The sequence below is a fragment of the Myiozetetes cayanensis genome, unplaced genomic scaffold, assembly GCF_022539395.1.
Source record: "Myiozetetes cayanensis isolate MyiCay16 unplaced genomic scaffold, myiCay2020 scf5-8, whole genome shotgun sequence".
In the NCBI taxonomy this organism is placed as follows: domain Eukaryota; kingdom Metazoa; phylum Chordata; class Aves; order Passeriformes; family Tyrannidae; genus Myiozetetes; species Myiozetetes cayanensis.
Window position 1 is genome coordinate 95944678 of NW_026087742.1, and position 26918 is coordinate 95971595.

The 26918-nt window shown below is 35.7% G+C and overlaps 1 protein-coding gene across 4 annotated transcripts; it reads right to left on the minus strand.

The window, feature by feature from the left end:
* Window positions 1-985: 985 nt before the first annotated feature.
* Window positions 986-26918, minus strand: PNPLA4 (patatin like phospholipase domain containing 4). 4 transcript variants are annotated; one of them, XM_050333867.1, is made up of 9 exons: window positions 26764-26918; window positions 25414-25714; window positions 24556-24682; window positions 19730-19914; window positions 15495-15589; window positions 15179-15314; window positions 11856-11921; window positions 6971-7123; window positions 986-5058 (listed from the first exon to the last, which is right to left on the minus strand). In XM_050333867.1, the coding sequence occupies exons 2-9, from the start codon at window positions 25570-25572 to the stop codon at window positions 4927-4929; spliced, it is 1053 nt and encodes a 350-aa protein (XP_050189824.1). In that variant the 5' UTR covers window positions 25573-25714; window positions 26764-26918; the 3' UTR covers window positions 986-4926. The 4 variants fall into 4 exon arrangements, with proteins under 4 accessions (XP_050189824.1, XP_050189826.1, XP_050189825.1 ...); XM_050333869.1 differs by having other exon boundaries at window positions 26726-26840; XM_050333868.1 differs by lacking the exon at window positions 26764-26918 and having other exon boundaries at window positions 25414-26650.

Below are 26918 nucleotides of genomic sequence, written 5' to 3' on the forward strand. Positions count from 1 at the left end.
CTTCAAATGAAGGTCAATGGAATTTCTGCAGTTTTTCACGCACTTCTCAGAAGCAGCTGAAAGCTGCTTCCAAAGAAATTGGACATAAACTTCTACTCTGAAAGGTTAAAAATTCAGAAAGTTCTGGGGAATCGAAAAAAATATATTATGTAATATGTTCTACCACCTAACACCAACAGCATGAAGACATTATTTGTCATCTTCCAGTCCGCAGCCTTTGTGGGCAACCTATCCCAGTCACTCTCACACTAAAGTGTTTCCTGATGTTTTGACAGACCCTCCTGTGTTGCGACCATTCCCTGCTGATCCTGTTCCATCTTCTCCAGGTATCTATACAAATTGGTAAGATCCTCTTGATCATTCTCTTCTCCAGGATACACAATCACAGCTCTCCCAGCCTCTCCTCATATATCAGATGCTCCAGTCCTTAATCGTCTTCATGGTCCTGCAGTGGACTCAATCCAGAAATTCTATAACATTCTTGTACTGGGGAACACAGGACTGGGTAAAGCACTCCAGATGTGGTTTAGCCTCTTCCACGTAGAGAGGAAGGATCACCACCTTTGAACTGCTGGCAACGCTCTGCCTAAAGCAGGGCAGGTACTGACACCTTTGCCTTGATAGTATATTGCTGGGCCATGGTCTTTTTGTTGTGCTTCAGTATCTCCTTCTGTGCAAAGCAGATGTAGGAACTTGCATGTTTCTTAGTTGAGCTTGATGAGATACTCTTCAGTCCAATTCTCCAGCCTGTCCAGGTCCCTCTGGACCATGTGTATATGTTCAGCTCCACATAACTTAAGAACCTCAAGTTAATGACCTAATATATGAAGGATGGAGCCTTAGACCTTCAGGGACTGGAGAGAGAACTCCTGGTAATCTTATTAGGACTACAGTTTACCTTCAAATCTCTTAAATATATACTCTGATATGGAACATGTAGACAAGCTAAAGGAAAATAGTAATTGAAGCAGTCACTTCCAATTACTTCATCTGGTATTAAGGATTATTTAATACATCCAGAGCTAGAAGTTTAACAGTAATTACAGATTTCAAGATGCATTGTGTATAAATTACATTACAGTGTGGAAAACTGGACAGAAAACACTTCACAGACTTATTGGACCACAGAAAAATATACAGGATAATAGCATACATGCCATATAGTTATCTAGAAAAACAAAAGAAGATGGGAAAAAGGATTGAAATTGATGTTCATATGAAGAGGGAGCTGGGAGAAAGGATGGGTATTGAAGTTCATATAAAGAACTGCTCTTGAAGAAATAAAGTACTTGTCTAGGTATCAGATATTTATAGATGTATAAATGCTCATCTGGATGATGAGCATTACTGCTTAGCCTAGTACTCACAGCCAATTGCTATTTGTATTAGCTAACAAAAGAATTGTTGCATTTTATAGTGATCTTCATTTCCAATCTCTACACACAAAGGTGACCAAATTTTTCAATCTCAGAGCACGTTTCAGAGTCGAGTCTTTTTAGGAAAACAGAGCTCTTGGGAAAACACAGAATTACTCCTGAATATCCTAGACAGAGTAATTGATATGTTCACATAAAAATTCACTGCATTTCTGAAACATGAAAATCATGAAAACCAAGAATACAAGCATTAATTGAATGCTACATCCCAACACTATCCAATTTCCACACAGGAATGAGTTTCTTTCATTTCAAGGACTGAAGTGATCTTCCTCAACAGCTCTAAGAAGAGGTGAAGCTGTTCTTTGCCTCACCATGCAGAGAGTGAAGTTTTAACTGAAGACTTGGGCTTACAACACCTGGGCATGCCCTCTTTACCTTTTGTCATGCAAAAGAGCCTAAAGTAACTTCATTTATGTTATACTAACAACATTCAGTTATGGAGAACACTAACTTAACTAATGGTTAAAGACAGACTTAGGTGGTCTATGTTTTTTCCTTTCATAGTCAGCTTCATGAGGAGAAATGGAAACCTATTGTATTTTTCTGTTCTCACATTGAAATGCCAATTTTCTGGTCTCAGTAGGTGTCATGTTGTCTATCCTTAGCAAAATTATAATTAAATTGTAAGGCACCAAGTCCTACAGAGCTGTCCAGTTCATAAATCTGGAAAGTAGATTTCTTAATGCTTCTCCATCTTTCCCTAGTACAATTATAATTGCACGAGTTCTCTCCTTTGTCAGTATACAAAAAATCTTTTTCAAATTTGCTGTTCCTTTGTTGCATATGAACAAAAAATGGTGGTAACTGATCTGACTATAGGAGAAACAGTGTAGCCACACAACTTACATTCTTGAACACAAGTCTTTCTTTGGGAGAATATGAAATTCTTTAAGAAAAAAATTACTCCCTGACCAAATAATACCTAAATCATGTGAGACACATCTCTGGAGTATAACAGGATCTCAGACTAGCTTCCAAAAATCAATAAACGTATTTCAGCATAGAATGATCTCTGCTGCCTAAGACAATCTTTATAGACCAAGAGGGAAAGATACAGATGCAGGACAGAAATTATATGTTCTTAATAGTCTCTTAGGCTTTGTATGTCTTACCTGTCTAAGTATATTTCTGCACAGAATATTTAAACAAGAAAAAGTGTCTTAGCATATCCTTAGCATAATCTGAAGTAATATCAGAAGAGATATTAACATTGGGCTTTGTAATTAAAAATATGTTCATTCTCATGATAAAATATTACCTTAGCCATCTCATTTTCTAGGTTTGACTAATGATTTTCAAAAGTATTCATAAAATCTGAATCAAACCCCAAACAAACCAAAGCAATGGTTTCCCAGACAACACAGCTAGAAGAGCTAGTAATGCTTCAGTAGAAACTGAACCTTCTATTTAAATTATAAGTATTGTTTGCAATTATATTCATTGCAACACTTATCAACAGCATCATGGTACAAAGTAGGTAGGAGTTTTTGCAAATTTCATTTCCTTCACCCTTCTAAGATATTAGTAATGTATTTTTGAAAAATAGTTATACAGCCTATTTGTGTAGCAAGTCCATCAGAAAATTCTGATGAGTGGAGGTTCTGCTTTCATCCACACAAGGACTACACCTAAAATGAATCTAAAAGAAGCAACAGAATCTCTTTCAGAAGTATTCTTGAAATTAAAAATTCATTTATTTCATTGGGGTATATTTTGACAAAAGAGATCACTAACTGATTTTCAACTCCACTTATATAGGACTTGTTAAAAAGGACTTCCTAATACCTTAGGCTTTTGTGAGAAACGTAAACAAGGTGGCAAGGATTCCTTTTCAGCACAACTGATTATGATGTTTTAACAGAAAATTCTGGTTATTAGTCAGCACAATTAGCTAGGAAAGAGCCATAACAACTGAAGAACTTGCAAAGTGGTAAAACCCCCCTGAACTTTGTCCATTCAAAAAGGCTAATATTCACTCCCTGAAGAATTCAACTACTGTTGAAACAAAGTTGAAGAAGCTCTGATCTTGTTGGATTTCTCAGTGTTTCCCTCAGTGAAAAAGAGTTGTTTCAAGATTCCACCAGAATTCCAGAACAGGTATTACCATTGAATCAGAGACTTCGACCGTAGCAGATCAACATGAAAGGAGAGAAATTTTTAATAGCATTATCTACTATTGCTATTCATGCTGAAAGTTATCCTCTCTATAAATGAGAATGCAAGTGAGCGAGGCACAGGTGCCTTGGTAGACCAAAGGTAACTTATTTCAGCTTTAAATGCAAAAATGCTGTCCTACAGATCTGGAAATCACACAACCTATCCTGTTTTCACTGTATACAGAATCTCCTGCATCCAGAAAGAGTTGCTGTTCAAAATGAAAGTGAGGGGCCTTACACTGGCCTTTTCCTTTTTTTTTAAAATTTCTTTCATTATCAAAAACAGTACTAAAATAATTCAATCTCATGCTCATGAATGCTAATTTGATGCAATCTACATATAAATATAAATCAGGTGGTTACATGCTGGAGAGGATTTCAAACAGTTATGGAAGGGTTTTTTTTTTTCCTTAGCCACAGGTTTTTCAGTTGTTCTTAGGAATTCTAAAATTTCATACATGCTTAATTCAACCTCCAATTTTTTTTTTTTTAAATTTTTTACATAAACCAACTTAACCCTACACTGATAAACCAGTACTCTTTGCTTTTAAATAAATGGTTGTGGATTTTAGCATTTAGACATTAAGACTGAAGATCCTGAACTTAAGGTATAGCATTCCATGAAACTTATAAATGAACTCTTGACAAAAGATTCAAGAAAATATATTTATTCAATTTTGGCAGAGGAAGAAAATATAATAAATATGACAACTTCTTATACCCTTTACAAGCTATTTTTATATCACACTTCTGCTACAAATTTCAGTGTTTCAAATTTTAAAAGAACACATTCACTGAAAAATTAAGACATTTTAATGTGAAAAAAATACACAAAATAAGAGTGCACATGTTTTATTTTTTGTAGCTAGTGCGTAATCTTCAAGTCCTTTAGAACACTGCAAGAAATGCTTTAGATCAGTAACACTTGAGAGCATCCAATTAATATGCACAAGTGAATAATATAGATTGTAATTTTTCATGATATTACATTGATTTGTCTCTCAACTGAAAAAGAATTTTCCAAATTTCTGTTATTATGACAACACAAGCCTTTTACAAATCCCACACTCAAATCCCCAGCTGAAGCAGAATGAATTTAAGTGGAACCTCCTCAAAACAAGACATCCACCAGGCAAGCACTATTTCCATTCTGACATGTTTATACAGTTCTTTGGAGTGCAATTCATACTTTCTCAGCAGAAGCAGACTCAAATCCATTAGGATCTTTATTTTCACAAGCAGCAACCGGGGCAGCAATCCCTGAGATTCTCCAGGCAGCCTGTAGCTGTGTTTTGACAGCCATCATGTCTCGCTACTTTTTTATGTGCCATCTACTCGAACCAGTTTTCTTTCAGTAAGAAGCGTACAGCATCATCAAAGCCATTTTGGTACAATGATTCCATTTTCTCCTGGTCTGGTGGGAACAAAGCTTGATTAAGTCTTACTAGGTTGGCCAGTGACAGCTGCAACAGAGCAAGAAGCTACAAATTAGTTTATTAAAGCAACTTATCTAGACGTGACTGTTTTGTCATGTGTTTCATGTAGCATATGCAAAAACAAAAGACCAGCATGGCTGTGTCTACACCAGGAAATTAACCACGTCCAGGTTCACTACTGAGCGCCAAGGCAAACTGGCACAAACAACACATACACGCTATTAAACTCACAGCATCCAACACAGACTGTCTGCCTGTAAAACTGCCCAAAGTTTTTGAAACACTTTAAATCTGGAAACACTCCCAAAACTGTCTGGCAGAGTGGTAGCTGGCACAAGCTAAACTTGTGCAAGGAAATATTTTGACAACTTACTAGTGCAAACAACCACATCCTAGGGAACATTCCCAGGCAACGTTTACATATGAGTATAAACGTAGCTTTTATTACCAACAAATTAAGGACTACTCAGCTTTTTAAGTGGTCACTCCATCATGTAAAAGTATTTTGGAGCTTTATTCTTGAATACAGACTTTATTAAATTATGGCCAAATAAAAAAATATAATTAAATTCAATAATGTTCTGAACAATTCATTTATATAATTAACTTTATATTTTAGCCACATAATTTATTATACACAATTTTGCAAAACAGTATCAAAATCATCTTCATTATTTAAAGTAAATAATTATTCAAATTCATCCTAGAAGATGCAGGCGATTCAAAGAGACAGAAAATTGTTAACATTCCAATACAGGTAAATGAAGATATACAACTCTTCAATTTATGCAGATAACAATATTGCTGGGGAAAAAAAATATTCTTAGTGATCGTTCTTACAGTTTTAAGAGCTAGAGATGCTTCAAATCAAATAGTTTAAAATGTTTCCTGAGATTCTGCACAAGTCCGCACATGCATGACCCCAACAGCAATCAATTTTCTATTCTAAACTAATCAGCAACTCATTTTAACTCCTCTAGATACACTAGTTATTAGATACAAATATGACCAAGAAATACCCAGTATTGTGTATATTTTTGAAATATATGAAATAAGTAATCTACTTTATGACCTTTTGCCAAGTACTACCATGCTTAAAATCTCTCTGTGAAACATTATAAAGATTCAGAAACTGGTCCAATTTATAATGAAATTATATAACACTAATTTTACTAAAATTTAAGAAAACATTAAAAACTGTCTAAAAAGAAACTTCAAGTGCCAATTGTTGTTAATCTTTATTGTTTCTTCCTAATGGAATATTGTTGACCACTAGATCTATCTTTATTCAATGTTTTCTTTCATCATATCAAAAGAAGCAAGACTGATTAAAATTTATGAGACAAAGGTTGCAAATACAGAAATGTCAACAATGAAAATGAGGCAATAAAAACCAGTCTTAAACCTCAACATACAGAAATGTTTCTGCAACTTCTAACAGGACTTCTGCAAAAGTGTTGTGGTCACAGGTGTTCACATGCTCTCTTGAGCAATGTGGTGACAAGTCATTGTATATCATTTCAAATGTAAAACTTAAACTTGTATTTTAAAATCAGTTGGAGCAATAGAGTTCAATAAATATGAAGAAATGTTCTGGAGTTTTCCTTTACTGAGGTATTTAATTTGATTTTTTCCCTATAAACACTGTACCTAGCCATAGACTGATGACATGTAAAGCAAGCCTAATATTATTTACATTTTACAGCCTGCTATAATGTGCTCGATTTGTACTAGATCAATGATTTTCAAAATTCCTTCTTTATTCTACATTTTCCTTCCCTTGTGTCTAAGAAAAGGTTTAACCTCCATTTGCAAATCAGAAAATGCCAACATTTTACATAAGTTGACATATAACACAAAATAGACAAATATAAACATAAACTTAACTGCAGAAGTACCTTTTATTCTTTTTAAGTTAATTAATAAACAAGTATCTCACCATCATATCTTGTTTTGCTAGTTTAACATAAAGATCCACACGTCCTTTATCTTGTGGACAGATATCCAATCGACCACTGAAAGGAGAAATCGTCACAGTTCTTCCAACAGGCAAGATAGGAAGGCCATTGGTAAGGCCACCATCAACCCACTTCTGTTGGGAAACAGAAATATTTTCCAAGTTACTCTAGTACAGTATGATCATAATGGAATACCTTGTCCTTCCTGACTCTGCCTCCTCCAGTCCACTCTCAAGAAAACTTACAAGTTTCCTTCTAAGAATACAATAGATAATATTGAATATGTGGCATAAACAATAAGCGAACTGACAATGTACACACAGAGTTATGAATCAATGACCATTTGACATATTGTGCATATTTGTGTGTAATGTATCTATCAAGCTACTGATAAGGCTTGTTGGTTAATCTAATAATAAAATGCCCCATACAGAATGTTTCTCAACACATACATAAAAATATAAGATTGTTAATATTACACATGAATCAAATTAAGTACCATATACTCCTCTAGAACATTATTCTGATTAAAACTAGGAGCTGTACAATCTGTATGTGCAGGTAAAATGACTGTACAAGTGAAACCACACGACTCCTCCCCTCTTTTATTTTGTGATTTTTTTTCCAGAGCCTCACATCTTCCTACTTACACTACACAAGACAGCAGTAGCTGGAAAGTGGAGGGTAAAGGTGGGAAGGAGTTGAACAACTATGACACAGGAGGGAGTAGACAGGAGTTAGGTATGGTGAAGAATGAGATCTAGGAGCACAGATCTGATCTTTAGAAGGACCACGTCCAAATTCTATTCCAATATAAGCAAGACAACTATGAAATTTCTTGCTAATATATTTTATATCTTCATATTTATTTCTGTGCTTACATGCATAACCTGAAACTCAACACCCCTCTGCTGGCTAGATGCATTCACTAACATCATACATGAGGTCTGATGACCAGATGCATCTCACTAAATTCTACACTTCTTTTATCATCCCAGAGAGAAAAAAAAGTCACAAAAGCTAAAACCCCCCACAAATCAACAAAAAGCTCTCAAAAAAAGTATATGTTTAGGAAGGTTTTTATGACATTCTGAACATTTGTACACTGTCCCCCCCATACCACCCTCTTCTTTGCTATCTCACATGAATTTTATGTTCCTGATTTTAAAATATAAGCTACAAATACTAACATTCAACAGTTTCCATGGCCCTTTTCATCTTGTGACTTCATTGTATGCTTTAGCACTTGACTCTTGACATTAGCTGATGTCAGCACCCATAATCCACCACTGAATTCCTTCACTTTGCACAAACATCATATTTCTCAATGCTTAGGATTGAGATGGTTTCATCTTGGAAAAGAAGGCAAAAATGAATAAAATTCCAGAATGACAGCTATCTTTCAGATTTCTCAAACTCCCATTACAGCATTGCTGTGGTAGCTGTGAGTAGAGTTGCAATATACCATAACATTTCTAACACCGCAGCTTTTTTGTGTGTATTTATAAATAGTAATTTATTACTGATTCATTTGCCATGTTCCTTGTAGTACCAAGTGGGTTTTTGTTGCATTTCTTACTGTGAAAAGTACAGTGGATGCCCTGTCTAAGCCACGTCAAAGGAACCATAACAGACGATATTAATAATGTTTTTCACAAGTCTAGTTTAGCACTTCTACAACTTCAAAGTTTTCACATTTCTAAAAATTCTGATTATTTATTTTTCTCCCCTCTCCTCTTATGTAACTTCAGCATTTATTTGAAAACCAAAACATTTACCAAGGCATCCCAATTATTGTTATTTAGCACTATTTTCTGTAGATTTTGTTGGTTTATTTTCTTTTGAGCATTTGGGAGAAACTGCTTTTCAGTCAAAAATACTTTAGCTCCACAGTCCCTTGTTCTTCATAGTTATTAAACATTTATTTGCTGCAGACAAAGAAAAGTGATGTCCCAGTTTCTTTTAATTTCTTGAATTAATTTCTTAAATTCTTGAAAGATGCTTCTTAGCTGATGAGACAAATTCCTGGTAACTTCCAAATTAGTGTCACTAATATCTAGTACAGTGCAAAGACAGAGAAAGTTTTGAAATAACATGCAATGAAAACCAAATCAGCCAATGAAAATGAGGATGTGGGCTTGACCTAAAAGAATCTACCTGTTTACCAATTTAGTTTTCACAAAGCTGTTCCGTAAGAACTACAGTCACACAGACTACAGACTCATCATCAGATACAGTCAACTAAATCATCTGCTCATCTTCATCTGTCTTAAAAATTAAACCTTGTCAGAGACTCAAAGGACACCAAACTAAGTCAAAGAAAGATAATTTCACACGGATCAGATTTGCACCGGTGTTACTGGAAGCCTAGTCCAAGGGTACCTGAAAAACCCAACCCAGGTAACAAATTCTCATATATTATCTTACACTTCTTTTTTTGTCAGATTATTCTTAGGCTCATCAAATCAGAAGAAAATATAATATGAGGAGACTAATGTTTCATCCACACTAACATGAAATTTAGCTTATCACATCCCAAGAGCGTAGGCTGAAGGCATGCACACTTACAGGTAAACTAACTAAACCCAATGTGAAGCCAAATGCTCCCCAGAAAGTATTCTTCCTAAAAAGAAAATTAAAGTGCAATGAACCTTAAACTGAACCCTAGGGTTCAGTCTCTGTAAGCAGTATGGGCAGGCTAGCAAGGTTTAGCTAGCACCATACTTGCCTACTTACCATGCATAATGGTAGTAGTAACATAGCACAGGTAATGTAGTACATTTCAAAAACAGTTCCAGATGACCTGGTGATATGTGTGCAGGTGATATACGTAGCCCAGAGAAGACCCAGATCAACTGCTCTAAAGCACAGATAAGGCCAGTAGACTCAGGCAGCTAGCAGGCAGTAATCTGAATTCCATGCTGCCAGGGACCTACAGCCTAAGGAATTTACCTCCTAAACCAGTGTAAATGCAGACAGACAGAACTTAGGTATAGTGAAGAATATATACTGGTCTGTTACAGTAAAGCTTTCAGGAAGCTTGAAATATGATGCTTTATGATGGGTGACTGTGCAAAGCCAAATCAATATCCAATCCATCTTATCAACTTAGTGCTTACCATGCCTGGAACATGTTACATGCTGTGTATCTGGGTCCACCATGTGTGCTTCTGGGCCCTACTACACACCCACATATCCTCATTCCAAACCAAGGAAATAGTATCGCAAGGGAGACCCCAAGGTTTTGCTCTCACCTTGCTCAGAGCACTAAATAATGGAAGTCACAAGCATCTACAGGCAACAGTTTTCTCAAAAAAAAAAAATAAAAAAAAAAATAAAAAAAAATCCTAATCCACAAATGCACTGTTTTACAGAATATGAGAAAAGTCAGTGCAGACATGCAGAACTAATCAATCCAACAAATAACAATAAATGAAAGCAACCTCATTCCCAGAAACTGTCTTTTCTGCATCTCACTAAAGGAAAGCAGTAAGAAGCTTTGGGAATGAAAAGAAGCTTTCAAGTAAGAGAAGAATCAGTTTCCATGAAGCTTTCATTGATTTACCTTTTGAATGCAAAAAATAAACACAGGCAGCAATGAGAACTGCCCCATAGAAGAAAGGTTGCAGTAAACACTACAGAGCTAAAAAAAAAAGTCTAAAAAGGCTTCAGTAAATATCACAATACCTATTCAATCATAATAGAACTGTTATTCCAATAAAATGGTGTTTAAATAAGTTTTGGACAAAACTCTGGGACAACTTTTCAATTTCTTAATTGAAAGAATACCACAAAAAATTTAACAATGACACTTTTTTCCCTTTAACTAATAGCAGAATGAACCTAAAAATCCATATATCCCCTTTGAAGCAGCACAAGCAACAGACTCCAATCAACAAAAAATTCCAGACCCTGGGAAGCTGTAAGCAGTCTCCATTTAACTCGAGCAGTCAAGCAATATTGATTTAAACCCTTCAAATATTTCAGCTGATATGTATTGTCATATATATAATTCTCAAGCTGAAAAGCTTTCTGACATAACAACTATTAGCTAGGGGCAAATATATATGGTTTTGTGCAGCTTTTTGGCAGGGTGGCTGTGAGGATTATGGAGATTTCAGAACAATCATTTGTATGAATACAAGGAAATAAAGGAAGAAGTATCATGTAGTTTTTCTCAGAAAGAAATAGCTAATTTCATGCCTCTAAAATTAGTCTTACAGTGTTAATATATTTCTGTAAGAAAGACGAAAACATTCTTGAAGCTAAATTGAGTTAAGACAACTGTGAAAAGGCTTTCTTATAATAGTGTATGCTCCTGGAAATTTCCTAGTTGTATACTATAGGGGGAAAAAAGTTTATTCTTTAAATGTTTTTCCAAAGGTAAGGGATTTGAAGGTACCTGGTAAGCATGTAATTCTATACAGAACACGAGAACACACATGAAAACACATGTACTCCAGCAGCATCCAACTTGCCAAGAACCTCCCCTATCATTGCTTCCAACAACCAGAAAGAAGATTGTTGCTCCTCTAAACTGCAAAATAAACCATTTTAAAGCTGATAACACAGCTTGTGGCGAGAAGAATCTTTAGCAAAACAAGCTGCTTCTCATGGTAAGTGTCAGACACTATCTTTAGAAACAGCTTCACACTACAGAGATCATTTCAGTCTCAGTACCCACAATTTCTGAAACAATGCATGAGCAAACTCATATTAACTTTCCTGGTGTTAATCTCCAACATCAACAGAAACAATAACTGTCTTACAAAATACAGTACTGCAGTTGCTTTCCCTTAAGATTAAATAGTTACATCATAAATGAAGAACACATAAAAAGAAAGTTGGTAGTTTATGAAAAATTACCTCTCCTTTATATTCCACTGCCTTAATTCCTGCATATACTGGTATAAAGCTACTTGCTAGCAGGACCTAGAGAGGAGAAAGCAGAAAGAATAGAGGAAAAAAAATTAAAGGCATCAAAGTAATTTTAAATGAATACATATTTTCATACCTATTTATCTATATTGAATACTACAGCAGTAACCACTCAATATATTAGTTTAACATAAACCCACTGTCATCTCAAAATGTCTTCTTGTTGTGGTATGTCAAAATGTGATTAAAATTATTCAATAGGGTTGGCTTTTTTTTATGACTTGACAGTGACAAGTCTCAAAACAAAATATCAAAAATTAACTCATTGATTTATGTGATTCCAAAGAGTATGAGCTTAGTATTGCACAAAGTAAGTCTATAGTTTGTCAGAAACTAAATATGCATATGCTGAAAAAAGAGAAATATATTGTCAAAGAAACTAACCCGGTCATTCTGTTGCCATATTAATATAGTGTTTACTCTTCTAATAAATCAGATTTTCCAACTTTCAAAAATATTATAAATATCCCAAAAATTCAAACATGTATATCTTTATCAGTATCAGTACTTTTCATTTAATACATCCAATACTTAACAAATTACTATTTCCCCTACTGTAAGTCTTCATTGCTATCTACAGCAGCTCTCAGTTTTTTGGGGTTATTTTAGACCAGGACACTGTTCTGTCATGTACAGATTTACACACACACATATCTTTCTATCCATTCATAGCAATGCCTGTGAGAGAATGTGTGTTTCTCTATACCTATGTATCCACTCACATATATATAAGCAACCAGTATACAGCATTTCAAAGAGAAGGGATAAATGCATGGACAAAGTGCAATATGTCAGAATTTTTCATAGGGCTAAACAGGATGAATCCATGTGCTTGTGTAGTGGCATGAAAAAACAATTTGGGGAACAGAAGTGGGTCCCAAACTGGTGTATATACTACATGAATGATCAGATGCAGAAAAACTCACAAGCCACGCAGATTATGGAATAAAATGCCTGAGCTTTTTTGAGTGGAATTACACTTTTACAAAAAAATTAAGCTACATTCAGTATTAAGCACCTCTGCTCCCTTAAAAATTTTAATTAAGACTGTATTTGTACACAAAGTCTTCAACTCTGAGAACTCTTCTCTTGCCTATTTCCCTTCCCAGTGATGTAGAGCACCAGACCTTTGTCTGAGCTCAGATAAAAAGTTTCCTTATGAAAAATGCAGCTATTTTCCCTCACAAAAGCATAACACAGGACTCCCAAGTTCCCAACATCAGCATCTTCACCTGCCCAACTTCCTTTCTCCTCTCTCCTTCAACCCACCTCAGCAACTTTGTCCCTTTTAAAGGGAAAAATGTTTAGTGAAAGAAAAGAATCAAAACGAGGTGACCTCTGCAAAACCTGAATTCTTTTCAAAAGGACTGAAGAAAGCAGTTGTTTTTCCTTCTAAAGTCACTTAGATCTCAAGAGTGAGGAGAGGAAGGACAAATTTTAAGAACACTTTCAGTATTTCTCTACCACTAACAGACTACTGTGGAGTTCAATACACTGCTCCCACCTTTCCAAACTAAATACAACAGTCTTCTGTGCCGTCCTCCCTCACAAACACACAAATCATGCCTCTCTTCCCTGTCACCTCCAGTTTAAGAACTGCAAGTCTAGGAACGCTGATATGAGATGATTGTGTTCACATATGTAAAGACTATTTCAAATGAGGGAGATTATTAACTGACTTCCCATGTCCACAGGGAAGAGTAAAAAAGATAAAAGCTTAAAAATGTAACAACATATATTCAGTTCAGTCATTACGAAAAGCTTTGGAAACCATAAGGCTTGTTAAGCACTGAAACCAAATGTATATGGAAGTTGAAAGATTTCTGACAGAGGGTACAGAAGTTTTGCTGTTTGTAAAACAGTTTGCTCAGCAGTATCTTTATCCAGCCTTGGATGTAGCAGGTCATGTCTAGGTCTCATGCAATCACAGAACCAAACAATCTCTACCCTCCACGCTACTGCAGCAGCCACCAGCACTCAGACAGCTGTACACATGACACACGCAGAGGTGAAGGTATGCACAAAAACATGTATTATGACCTGCACTGAAAAATCAGACAATATGAATGTATTCCAAAGAGCAATTATTTGTAATATTATTACTATTATTCCAATTCATTCTAATGCTACCACTGAGAACAAAAGAATAGAACAGAAATGGCTAAATCAAAGAGAGAATTATTGAAAGAGTAATAATATGTTCATATTTCCACGGTCATCCTGACATTTCTAATTCTCTCCAGGTTAGAAGTTTTCACTGCAAAAACACATATACCTACAGAATAATAATCTCCATGCTTGTCACTGCTAGTTACTTCCTATAGTTAGAAAAAACAGTGCATAATTAGAGATAAACTTTTTGCATAATTATATTTGCATGATGAAGTCTTAAAAATTATGAGAACTAACATAATAGGATCAAGATTTTTTAAAATGATACTTTAAAGGCAAACTCCCAATGTATAGTTTGAGATTTTGTAAACAAGTGTGATTTTTTTTAAGTGATAACTGTAAAGAAACTCTTATTTGCTCTAAGGATCCACAAGCATAGCAAAAGGAATTCCTTCTTATTCTTCTTCCTTCTTTATTCTGCTATATCTTATGATATTCTCCACTAAGATAAAATCAATTACTAGAAAGAACATGCTTTAAATGTATCTGACTTCCTCCTACAATTTAATATCAGCTTATGCATACAATCCTGATCCAAATTTAAAAAGTGACATTCAAATGAAGAGAAGGGCAGCAAAAGATATATTTTCCAGTACCAGATAAAATACAGTTTATATATAGGACTTAACATTACATGATATCTATTCCCCACAAATAGGAAGTGTTGAGGTTTTTTTTAAACTTCGTTTACTTTCTTTTGTGATGAAACTTAATATAGATAGTATCAGTGAAGCAAGAAATGCAAAAATTACTATAAAATTTCAAGAATTTTTATTTCTCATATACTGCAATGAGTTACCCTGTTATTTTCTAAAAATATTTTTTCCACAAGGTAGAATATACCTTAGTAATAACAGATTAAGGAAACACAAACAAGCATAAAATGAATTTTAGCAAAATTTAGGAAACTGTAGGATGAAATTGTGCTTCCATTGTTTATGTTATGGTTGTAACACCACTGATAGTACATGTGGTTACTTGAATAAAACAGTGATTTACTGTACAGCTAATAACATACTCTTAAGTTTTGAAGAAGCTCAAGCATTTTTATTTAATGCAGCAATATTCAACTTCATTACCTTAATGAGGTCCTCCCTGGAGGAAAAATTTGAAACCAAGTGATTTTCCCCACTTTTTGAGTTAGTGACTGACACATAGAGCCGGTTCTCAGCTATCTCATGAACATTAGAAGGAAGAATAGACTCTATGCCCTCCCTAGAGGAAAGAAAATGCTCAACATTACTCATCATCATTATATAAAAATGTTGCAAATACATTAGTGGTGAATGAAAGAGTGTTGAGCACCCCACAGTATAGAAGAAATATGTACACTCTTCATTTGCATTTGGAGAGTCCAACACAAAAGTGATCTTACAGAAGCATTAAGATAGGTACCTAAGTGTTTTCATAAAATCATAACCAGGCGTTACAGCACCGAAGTTCAATTTTCTGACTTCCTCTGCAAATCCATAGGCAAAGTGCTTACATTGCTGGAAATGAAAAACATTAACCATTAAGGATGTTTCAGTGATGGGAAGCATATTCAAGTGTAGTATCTAAAACATACTAGAGGTTAAAGCTTTAATCAAGAGAGAGCTGTAAGATCCAATTGAAATACGTTCTCATATGTGCTTGGTTTGTAACAAGATATGCATAACAAAATATTGAGACTTTCATAAGGACTAATTTGTAAGAAAAAAAAACCTAATTAAAAAAAATTATAAACTTTCACAAGTATACCACTTTAACAATCAAGGAAAGTTAAAGGCTATTTTTCTACACACTACCACTGATAAATAATCAGCTGCCTAAACCATGCCCTTACAAAAACAATAATTTATAATTCAATTCTAAAGCCACCTTTTATTTTAAAGACTTTCAGTACTAAAACCAGACACAATTACCTTAAGATGCTTAGAAGCATTAAAAACCCTAAAATTACTACATTTTTGTCTCACTAATGCAAAAAACAAGCTACTAACAAGTAGCTATATATATATATCTATATATGTATATACTATGGAAGTATTTAATGAACGGAATACTATGATGGATGACACAGGAAGAAAAGAAACCAGATAACAGTCCTGCACAGGGAACCTCTTCTACACAAGTTGAAATGCCCATCATTAATGGCTTCAGAAAAATAGCTTGAAGTGTGATCTGTAAGAACTCCCAAAGGAGAGTAATGGAATTGCTATAAATTTATTTTTTAATCATAATACGCTGAAACAATGAGCTATGATCCTGAGTGCTTAAGACTCAGTATTCAGTATTTGCAATTCTTTTTTTTACCCTTTCATGCAGACTTCCCTAATCATTTTAAGGACTTGGGAAAAAAGCAAATTCAGTCTAATGCAGCCTTCTGAAATTGGTACTCTGTAAACATATTACACCCATATTCACCCATATAACCACATGGAAAAAAGACAGTTTGGATTTTCTGGATTACTAGCTCCCTGCATGAAGGACAAATATGTTGCTAGTAACAAGATAAATTAATGAGTGACTGAAGAAAGGCATGAAAAAAAGAGAAGTGAATGTGTCCTACTGAGAAGGAGGATAAAGGATTTGATGGAAGAAAATCAGGAAGGAGCTGGAGGGAGGATTAGCATAAGATCAGGATCAAGCTGACTGAAGCACCTTTAACTTTCTCACATCCCTTGAATGACAGAGCATTCATCTAAGTAAAAGAAACGTAACTCTTGTATCCACTTTCTTTTACATGGCATTTGAATAAATGTATTAAAGTTCACTATGAGATTCATATCTCTTAAAGAAATAGTAACCATAAAGTTTAGGTTAGATGTTAGGAAGAAATTCCTTACAGAGAGGGTGATCAGGCATTGGAACAGCCTGCCCAGAGAGGTGGTGGATTCACCATCCCTGGAGGTTTTTAAAAAGAGATTGGACATGGCCCTTAGTGCCATGATATAGTAATCAGAGTTGGATCAGGGGTTGGACTTGATGATCTTGGAGGTCTTTTCCAACCCAATCTATTCTATGATTCTATGATTTGTGCTAATTAATTAATTAGGTTAGATTTGCACCTTTAGCCCATGAGGTACTTGCCTTTGCGAGCTCCAATCCAATTAAAATATATAAAATTAGTTATTAGTCTTGAATTTATTTTACATTAAGCAGTTAGGCTTCTTCTGTAGTCAATCTGCTGGATAGAGGCATATTCAGACACCTCTCTTTAAAGAGAGAAGAAACCCACAAAACCCTACAAAGAAGTACCTTAGAAGTACCATCTTTATATCTAAGAAGCTTTAATAAAGAGATGGGGAGCTAAGAGTAACAGGGAGCTGGATAAACTCAAACCTAGTTGAATGACAGAAAACTACATTCCATATTACAAATGCTAGGAATAGACCATACCTGGGCTCTCAATTCCTGTTCCCCAAATGAACAACTTCTTACAACTATGAATTGTTTTAGAATTTTATTGCTAAAAGCTTTAAACAATACATCTAAAATTTAAGTAGTGACTGAGGACATGTTTAGAAATTGTATTGAGTTAAGCAAACTTGATATCAAATAAGATCAAGGTACTTTTTAAATAAACAGGTATTTATCTATACCTATATATGCCTCCCTAGAATTCTAAAGTCCCATGCCTTTTCAGCAATGACAAAAATACGACAGAAAAACATTTGCAAACTGTCTTATTAAAACAGCAACAGTTTAAAAAAAACCCTCAATGTTATATTCACTTCAAGATAAGGACAGGTTGCATTAGAGCTCTGAGACTAGGAGATGCAGAAAGTCCTAATTATGGCTTGTCTAACATTGCCATCTCTGGGGAGAGGGGAAAAAACCAGAAAAAATAATTAACTGATTAAGAGCTATATCTGTGGATATTAAATATTTCAAGCTAGAAATGTAGTAAAGATAATAATATAATTATCCTGATATGAAAAGTTAATTCTATTCAGTACACAACACTGCCTTTACTTAAATTCCATGAGAATTAGAAAGAATTATTCCCCTTGATAAAATATCTCTCAATTTTCCATGTAAACAATATAAGAGAATAACTAAAATGTTGTGTACATAAAAAAATGAAAAGGACTAAAAAGTTAATGAAACATTCTTCAGTTTGCAATAAAATGACAAATTTTCAAAGGAAAAATCCATCAGATTCAATATAATATAGCTTTGATTTCCACAAACAAAAGCTAAAACTGTTCAAATATTTTTAGTTAGAAACATCTTTGTGATTTGGACCAGGCTGAAAACAAGTGCTCATACCCATGTATTGTAGAGCCCACAATAAGCAGAAAAATTTCCTTGGGCTAACAAAGGGCTGCTGTGCTCACCACAGAGGAAATTAAAGTCAGAGGTACACATTACACCAGGCAAACTTGGAGCTGAACCACCAGTCAGAGGTGACAGAAAGGGAGTAACACCTGAACAGGATAAGAGCAAGGTTCTTCTCACACCAGTATAACTTGCCTAATATCAAATCACATAAAGAATGCACCTGGGGAAGTCAGGTGGGAGGAAAGAAGCCAGGGAAGAACCTACTGATGAAAGCAACAAAAGTATAGCTAATGAATTCATATCCCAGCAGAAACAACCAACACACAAACTAACAAAAAGATCAGTGGCCAAGTGTGGTTTGGCTGGGACTGTTATTGAAATCAAATTCAGTGAAATAAGCAAGGCCTGGAGGAAGTTATCCAACACTTACAGAACTATAAGTGTACTTAGACCAAAAATCTTACAGCCTGTTTTTGCCCACAATAAGACATTTAAAACATTTTGGTAATAGCTGGTCCTCTACATATATTAATGCAAAGTCACTACAAGCACTTCAGAAGGGCAAAGTAGCTTTAACCTCCAGTGAAAAATAAAAATAAAAAATAATAATAAAAAAAAGAAAAAAAAAAAAAAAAAAAAAAAAAAAAAAAAAAAGTGCAGTCATTAAATAAAACTGGCGTCTCTACATGACACCAAATGCATAGTGAGAAAGGAGTGGCATCTCTGGAGGAAAAACAACCCAGACAATTGTATGTAGCATGTCAGAACAGAATGCTGCGAGGGTTAATCCTCCCAGGCACACAGTGGGGGCTACTGCTGGTAAGGCATGCGCTGTACTGAGTCTAACACACAGGCCACTTCTTATGCTGCCTAATGGAGCACAGGCAGCAAAGAAAAGAATTGAGCAAGTGTGTGGTGTTTATGAAGATACATTCCATCTACCATTTTCATGTCATTTCACAGAAGGATGAAAGGATGGTGCTATGCACTTGCTTAACAAAGCCTATCTCTAGCCAAGAAAACAATGATTCAGTTTGTAATGTATCACCATTAAGTACATATACATTTTGGTAAATTAAAGTATACCTGGTTGCCTACAACTCATCATTCACACACATAAGATTTCCATTTATGCAGCTTAAAATACAAAATTCATATGAAATATTTTTGTTATAAGCATTTTTGCCCACAAGTCATAGATGTGGCTAATGAAAACAACACACAAGAGTTTGTTCCTAGCAAATAGCAAGAAGAATAAAAACAAGAAACATAATATTTTAATAAACTTAATTGAAGATGATTATATTAAAAAAAATGTCCTTTGCAAATTATCATGGCCTATACCTACGAGTTTACTGATTTACCTCTATATTTTCTGGCACTGCTAACAAGACAGCGGCAGTCAGAGATCCCGCAGAAGCTCCCGCAAAAGCTTTCACACCTGTCAGTAACTTCTTACCATGCCTGTAAAAAGCAGCTGCTGCCCCCAAGTGGTAAATTCCCAGAAAGCCACAAGCTGAAAAGGACAGGTTGATGTGTTTCATTTGTGCTGTGGAAATAAAGTGTCACATTAAGAAAAAAGGACGGGTTAATTTCATCTGGTAATATACATCTATTCTTTTGCAATAGAACACATAACAAACCATATCTACATAATAAAAAGCAGTTTACTTAAGAGCACTAAAAACTTTTGATTACTAAATACATCAAACAAGCAGCAGTTAGTTTAGTATCTCCAAAACTGAAAACAACCCTAAAATAATGCTTAGCACAAATCCCGTTAAAAATCAATCAAAAATATATATCTTTATATACAACGTAACTACATGTTTTCATCTAATTTGTCAAAGAAATGCAAACTAAAAATAGCTACTCAAAAGCAATAAAAGAATGCCTTTGGAGAACAAACATTGTTAGCCACCTTGATGAAAAAATTCAAATTAATTATAAAACTGCTGGCTACTGTCTCATCACGTAGTAACAGGACAAGGGGAATGGATTCAAACTGAAAACAGTAGGTGCAGATTAGATATTAGGGAAAAATTCTGTACTGTGAGGGTAGAAGACACTGGAAGAGGTTGCCCAGAGAACTGTGGACTCCCCGTCCACAGAAGTGTTCAAGGACAGGTTGGATGGAGCTCTGAAAAACCTGGTCTAATGAAAGGTGCCCCTGTCCATGGAAGGGGGGTTGGAACTAGATGATCTTTAAGGTCCCTTCCAACCCAGGGTATTCTATGATTCCATGCTCATACTTCCCTTACACAAGCAGAGCCTTGAATCCACCATAATTGAAAAAGGATTTTTTTCTGTCACCTCTGAAACTCATTTGTTTACTATTATTATTGAAAAATTCTTAAAGTAATTGCTAGTTTAGAAAAAAAACCGCACAACATGTTGTTGCTACTATTTAAATAAGAAGGAATCAAAAATAATCAAAGTAAAATACAAAGCATTAAATGTATAAACAAACACATGGTCTGAAGATGTCTAGGGTAGAATTTAAAATAGAAAAAAAAACAAACGCAAATAGGAAGCATTAGTTCAGATCACTAGGAATGGTTAACTAAAATAAAATAAAATGCTGTACATTTTATTAGCTCTTCTGTTTCTGCAAATAATCACAATTATGAGAGCAAGGTATTCCACAGATTCTATTGTAGAGCTATATGAGATATTGTACACATTATCTTAGTACTAAATTAAAAATAAACTCCTACTATATTTGGGTACATCTTGACATGAATGGAAACAATCAGTCCTGATGAAGAGAGGCAAACATGTACAGCAACATATTTTGGTTAAAGATGCCTCTTCAACTCTAAAATGGGAAGAATAGGAAAGATGAGGATAAGAAACAGCTTTCAAAACCCCTAGATAAGAAAACATGTTCAACTCAACTACTTTACCCATGGTATGATTACAATCAGACCTAATGGTCTAACCAGGTTTCACTGACAGGGAGAGAGAAAAATCATAGTGCCAAGGAATATTTGGTGCACCAGTCATTCCAGTAAAACACTACACTATCATAAGGTAGTTTATCAACTTTGTACTGGAAAAACTTGCATATACACTTGTAAGTAGGAATACTTGTAATAAATCTAACATACTTGTGCTCACAGAAAGTTTTAGAGGTTGGCTCTTGCTGTGATAATGTGAGAGAAAGGCATTTAGAACAAAGCAAATGAAAATCCCTTTATTATTTTTGAAAAGAAAGGATCTTTTAATTTAAAGAAAAGTCACTGTAATGAATAGAAGATTAAAAAAAGTTTATTCAAGATATTACTAGAAAACAAAAAAAACAACCCTTTTTTTTTTTTTTAGAATGGAAGAAAGTTCAAACTGGCAGTTTTAGTTTTCTATTATGATGTAATGATGTGCTTTCTTTCAGTCTCAGGAGTTTAAGCAACTGCTGCAGCTGTCTCCATGCCTTCTACAAATTAGGAGCAAAGGTGCATTTGCATCACAGGTCACTCTGACAAAAAGGTGAAGCTGGTTAAAGCAAATGCGATGTATGTAGGAATAAAAGCAAGCATGGGAGAATCAATTCCCATTTCTGTCCAAAATAGACCTCAAGGTCAAGGCACCACTAATATGAAACATTACATGAAATAAGGACTACATTTACATAGCTGATTAGTCAGAAAATATGTGAAATATGAGTTCACAAATGCAAATAATTACATCTAAGGGACCTATGAAACATAACTAAGAAATGCAGTGTAAGATAATAAGGTTACGTAAATAAAAATAAGCATGTGGATGTTTATGTTCATGTATATACACATCCAAGCCTTCTACAAGGCTTATATTCCAAAAATTATCTCTCCCTTCTGGAAAATAATTAAAAGGTTCATAAATCAAAAAAATATGAGAACTAAAGAGTATCTAAAGCAGAGTTACAGCAAGAAATTTTAGATTGAAAGATTTTTTTCAGAAAAAAACCTCTACAAATATAGAAACACATTTCACTGTATACAGAACTGGCTGGAATATTTTCTCTAAAGCACCAGTAGAAAAGAGGCCATGTGAACTGAAAAATCTATTTGAATCTCAGACCAAAAACTGCTGAACATATACTAACTAAAGTCAGATATCCATGCCTTCTTTTACATGGCTTCATGAGGAAATTGTAGCTTCTTATATGAGACTTACTCCTATCTAATTATCAGTTACTGGGAGTAACCTCTGTTCTCTTTGAGTATATGGATACCTGGCACTTCACTTTTTGATGGGAATTAATTTCTTAACACTTAGATCCCATACTTCTCTGCCTCCTTCATTTTTCTACCCAAGAGACAAAAAGAGAGATTATTGAATGAGTATTCACATCAGTTACTTGACTGACAAAAGCACTCAGTGAGAGACGAACATACAAGAAGAAAAAACAGCGCTGAGATTTCAAGTCAAGGAACACTGTTCAAAAACACTCACTTTTATAAGAATATAAACTTTCCCATTTCTTTTGATTCTTGCAAGTATGTTATGGCATCACTCGATTTGCAAATTATAATGGTGTATTTCAAAGACAGAATGATGCAAAAATGTCTTTTGCTTTGATGTTCTGGTAGATGACTGCCATTTTGATCAAAAAGAATAGTAGGGTTATAATAACTCCAAAGAGGAAACAGAGAGAAATTTAATTAAGTCTACAGTACGACTATTCCCTGACAATTTCTTATAGAAAATAGGAGCAGTCACATCTGAACACAGACCACTTCTTTGAGCTGCCTGAGCAAAGATGAGAAGAAATTTGCGTCTTAGAAATGGTAGGAAACACCTCTTCCACAAGACTTCAGAACAAAAATTCTTAGAGGTTTCAACATAAGTTGTGACCATTAAAGATATTGATACCTATAATGCAAAATTATCATATTGCCATGTCTTAAGAAAAAAACTCACTGAACCTTAAAAGATGCACAAGTACATTTCAGCTGGACAGTGTACATACTGTAGACATATGACATAAACAGGATATAGCAAACACTTTTGCCACTGCTTTTCAAAAATGCTGTCATTTTACATGATTGGCAAAATTCAGACTATGAGGACTTCAGCTGGCTAAGGGGATAGGAATGCTTCTGTTGGCTCCAAGAAAAAAAACAGAAGTGTAAGACAAGATATGTACAAGAAGAAATGAGAAGAACACTGGGGCACTTCAATCTCATTACTTTACATATAACACAGGGGCATTCAGGAATAAACATAAACCTAAGAGTTCTCTTTAAAAGATTACCACATCTGCAGGGAAAAAAATTTAAAGCCTCACTGGTGATTAAAAATCTACTGGGGGATGGGGGTTGTTTGCTCAGCAGTATCTCATCCATTTGTAATGCAAACATTTAAGAGAACGTATGCAAGGAGAGAAGACTGTACAGAAGAATTACAATACAGTACCATACAGATTTTTCAGGACAGGTGTTGTCTTCCTGATTGTCATACACAAGAAATAGCACAACAGTTTCTCATGTGGCTGTTTCCTGAGCGACATAATTACATAAACATTGTATGATCTCAGGGTCTTAACCTGTCATAACTACCTCCCTGTCATTCCACTTGTAAACAAAAGCTGAAAATGCCCAAAGCACCTGAATAAAAAAAACCTTTACAAAGAAAAACTAAATATACATAGAATGCAAATGACCAAACACCCTGAAGCACAGGAGCTAAAAAGTATTATGCATAACAGCACATCTGAGTATTAGTTATTAGTGAAGAATGACAAAACAAGCAAACCCACAGAAAGAACTCTCTAGCTAGGCAGCATTGCTAAAATAGAGGTCATAAGTGTAACTACTGATTTACCTGAATCAAAAATCAACACTGACACAGAAATTTTTAACTGTTTTTTCACATTTATAACAGGAAGTTCACTAGCATCTTCACAAACCATTCATAGCCTTCAGTGAATATAATAGTTTGATAAAATTGAAGGAGAAAATATTAAAATAATAACACAAAACAATAAGCACACAATCTAATCAGCCATTAAGAAACTTAGGAAAATTACACAAGTCTTTGCAAACTATAAAAATTGCATATAATCCCCTTAAAATTTAAAAACAAACATATCACATGATATAAATTTTTCAAATTAAGATTTGAGATCATCTCGTCCCTTAATACAAGTTGTCTACATTGGGCAGCGAAAGCTGATTTCATAAGAAGAGGGCAGCAAAAGGTTCAATACCTTCTAATGAATGATGACTTCCATCATGTGCTCCACTGGAACTTTTTCCAATAGGTATTTTAGTTCCCTCTGCACTAGTAGCCATTCTTCTATCAACTACTGATTGTTTATCATTCACCTTGGAAACCTACAATCACACAGTCAAATATTATTACTAAAAAGAGAAACAACAGCAAATATGAGATTATTTAACACTAAACAGATTAATAAAGTCAATTAAAATAGTTGTAAAATAATCTAGATTAATTTCTCAATTGCTTAGCCCCCCCTAAACCACAAGGTTCTGTTATTTATACATGCAGCAATTTATATTTTAAAGATGAATTTCATTAGACATTGAAAAGGGAAAACATTGTCACTTGGAACAATGAGTGTGCAAAATAAGCTTTGTGTCCTTTCCCACTATTTTTGTTTATATAAACCCATATATATATATGGGGAGTTTTATGATAAAACTCTTATGTTTTTATCCTCCCTTACCAATGCACTCCCCCCACCTTTGTTGCACAATATTGCATCAGGAAGTCACTTTCCAGAGAATTTTGGTCCTATTTTTCACTAAATGACTGTCACTCTAACTAATCAGCCTGTCAGTTATCATGCAGTATTGCCTGGAGTGTAATTTAAAGAAAATTACCATTTCTTCCCAACTTAAAACTATCACACACAAGAAGTTTCTTCTGAAACAATGGTACTCCAGCACTTGTTGCTGCCTGCCCCTTTATATAAAACTGAAGGCATCTTCAATTCATAAATAGCACTGCAAGATCAAAAGCTTAGTTCTGTAGATTCTAAATTATTTTTTCAATGTATTGATGCACATCACTTATATCTACAGAGCATTACAAAAATACTTACCTGGAATTTAACTCTGTTATGTGGTGGTCTTACAGTGCAACAGTTTGGAATTCCAATCCAGAAGTGATGAGTCTTGGAAAAGGTGCAACTACACAGTCTGCCTTCTTTCAACCGGAGCAACAGTATTTGAGCACTATAAAGATTTTTAGCAGTCCACATTTTCTTAAAAGTGACGTCTGGATGCAGATGATGTGGTAACGAAACTGATACTCTGTTTTACCATAAAGTTACAAAGGAAGCGTCAGTATGTGAGCTTGGATACCATAGAAGCACACGGTAAAAACCTTCTTCTAGGCATAACCTGTTTAAAAGACATTAGGGATACTGTAACAAGGTCCTCTTCACACCCCTCTCACTTAAAACACACAAACGCATTAACAGCTGATTCACTCCACAATGGAACAGTTCCAGGGAGAACTTCTGTTCAGTAGCTCCTCTCTCTCTTTCACCAGCCCCATCTGGCACCCTGCTGTTCACCACTGACCATGAAGTCAATCGTTCATTTGAGAAATAGGGAGGATTAAAACTGCAAATAATGCAAAAAGCAAGCGAACAAACTGTCCCTTATCATTAACAACGTGAATACAGTGTCCCCTTCAACTTCTGCTGAACAACGCGGAAGGAGCGATCCTGCAACTTCAAACAACTGGTTCACAAAAACAAAGTACCGATGTCAGGATCCTAGTAAGAAAAACCCACAGCAGGCTGGCTGGTATACGGCAAGCCTTGTAATTTTCTATGCTACAAGGATATAGTAGGGGTCACTCACAAACCCAGTGCAAGACTGGTTTACACCTAGCAAGACTTTGACCATAATGTGCGGAAATACCCTCGTTTAGACGAAAAGGTTCCCGACAGACTCCAGTGCAAACAAAACCGGTGTGACCCCGAGCAGGCCAGGTCTGAGCGGAACTCTGCCAACTTCCAACTTCATCTCGACCAAGTGACCGCGTTACAAGGTTTCTGTTTCATCTCGTGTGCTCTGAGATCAGACCTACGGCGCAACCGGGTTTGTCCTTTCCCCACTCCCGCCCAGCAAACAGCCGACACAGACAGGCAGAGCAGAGCTGCAAGGTGGGACAAGCTCTTTAAAGGCAACGAGCGCCGAACGCCCAGTGATAACCGCGGGCACACAGCGCCTGGGGCAGTCGCGGCGCCTGTCAAAGCTGGGAACTCAGTGCAGGCGGGCGATCCCTACGCGGGACACGTCCCTTCGGAGCCAATAAACCCGACCCCGACCCCGATCCTTCCTGTCTCCCTCCCCGCAGGCTCCTGCCCCAGCCTCTCCCGGGGGGGTTCTAACGTGGCCTACGCGAAGCAGCAGCGGCACCGTGCCCGTCTCGTCCCCACCTCCCCCGTCAGCGGCCCCGTAGGCAGCCCCAGCGGCGACAGCGGCGGCTACTGCGGCTCGGGCTCGGGGTCGGGGTCGGGACCGGGAGGTCGCGGGAGGTCGCTGCGGTGCCGCCCGGCCCCGGCCCTTGGAACCGCCCCCGGCCCCGCCCCCC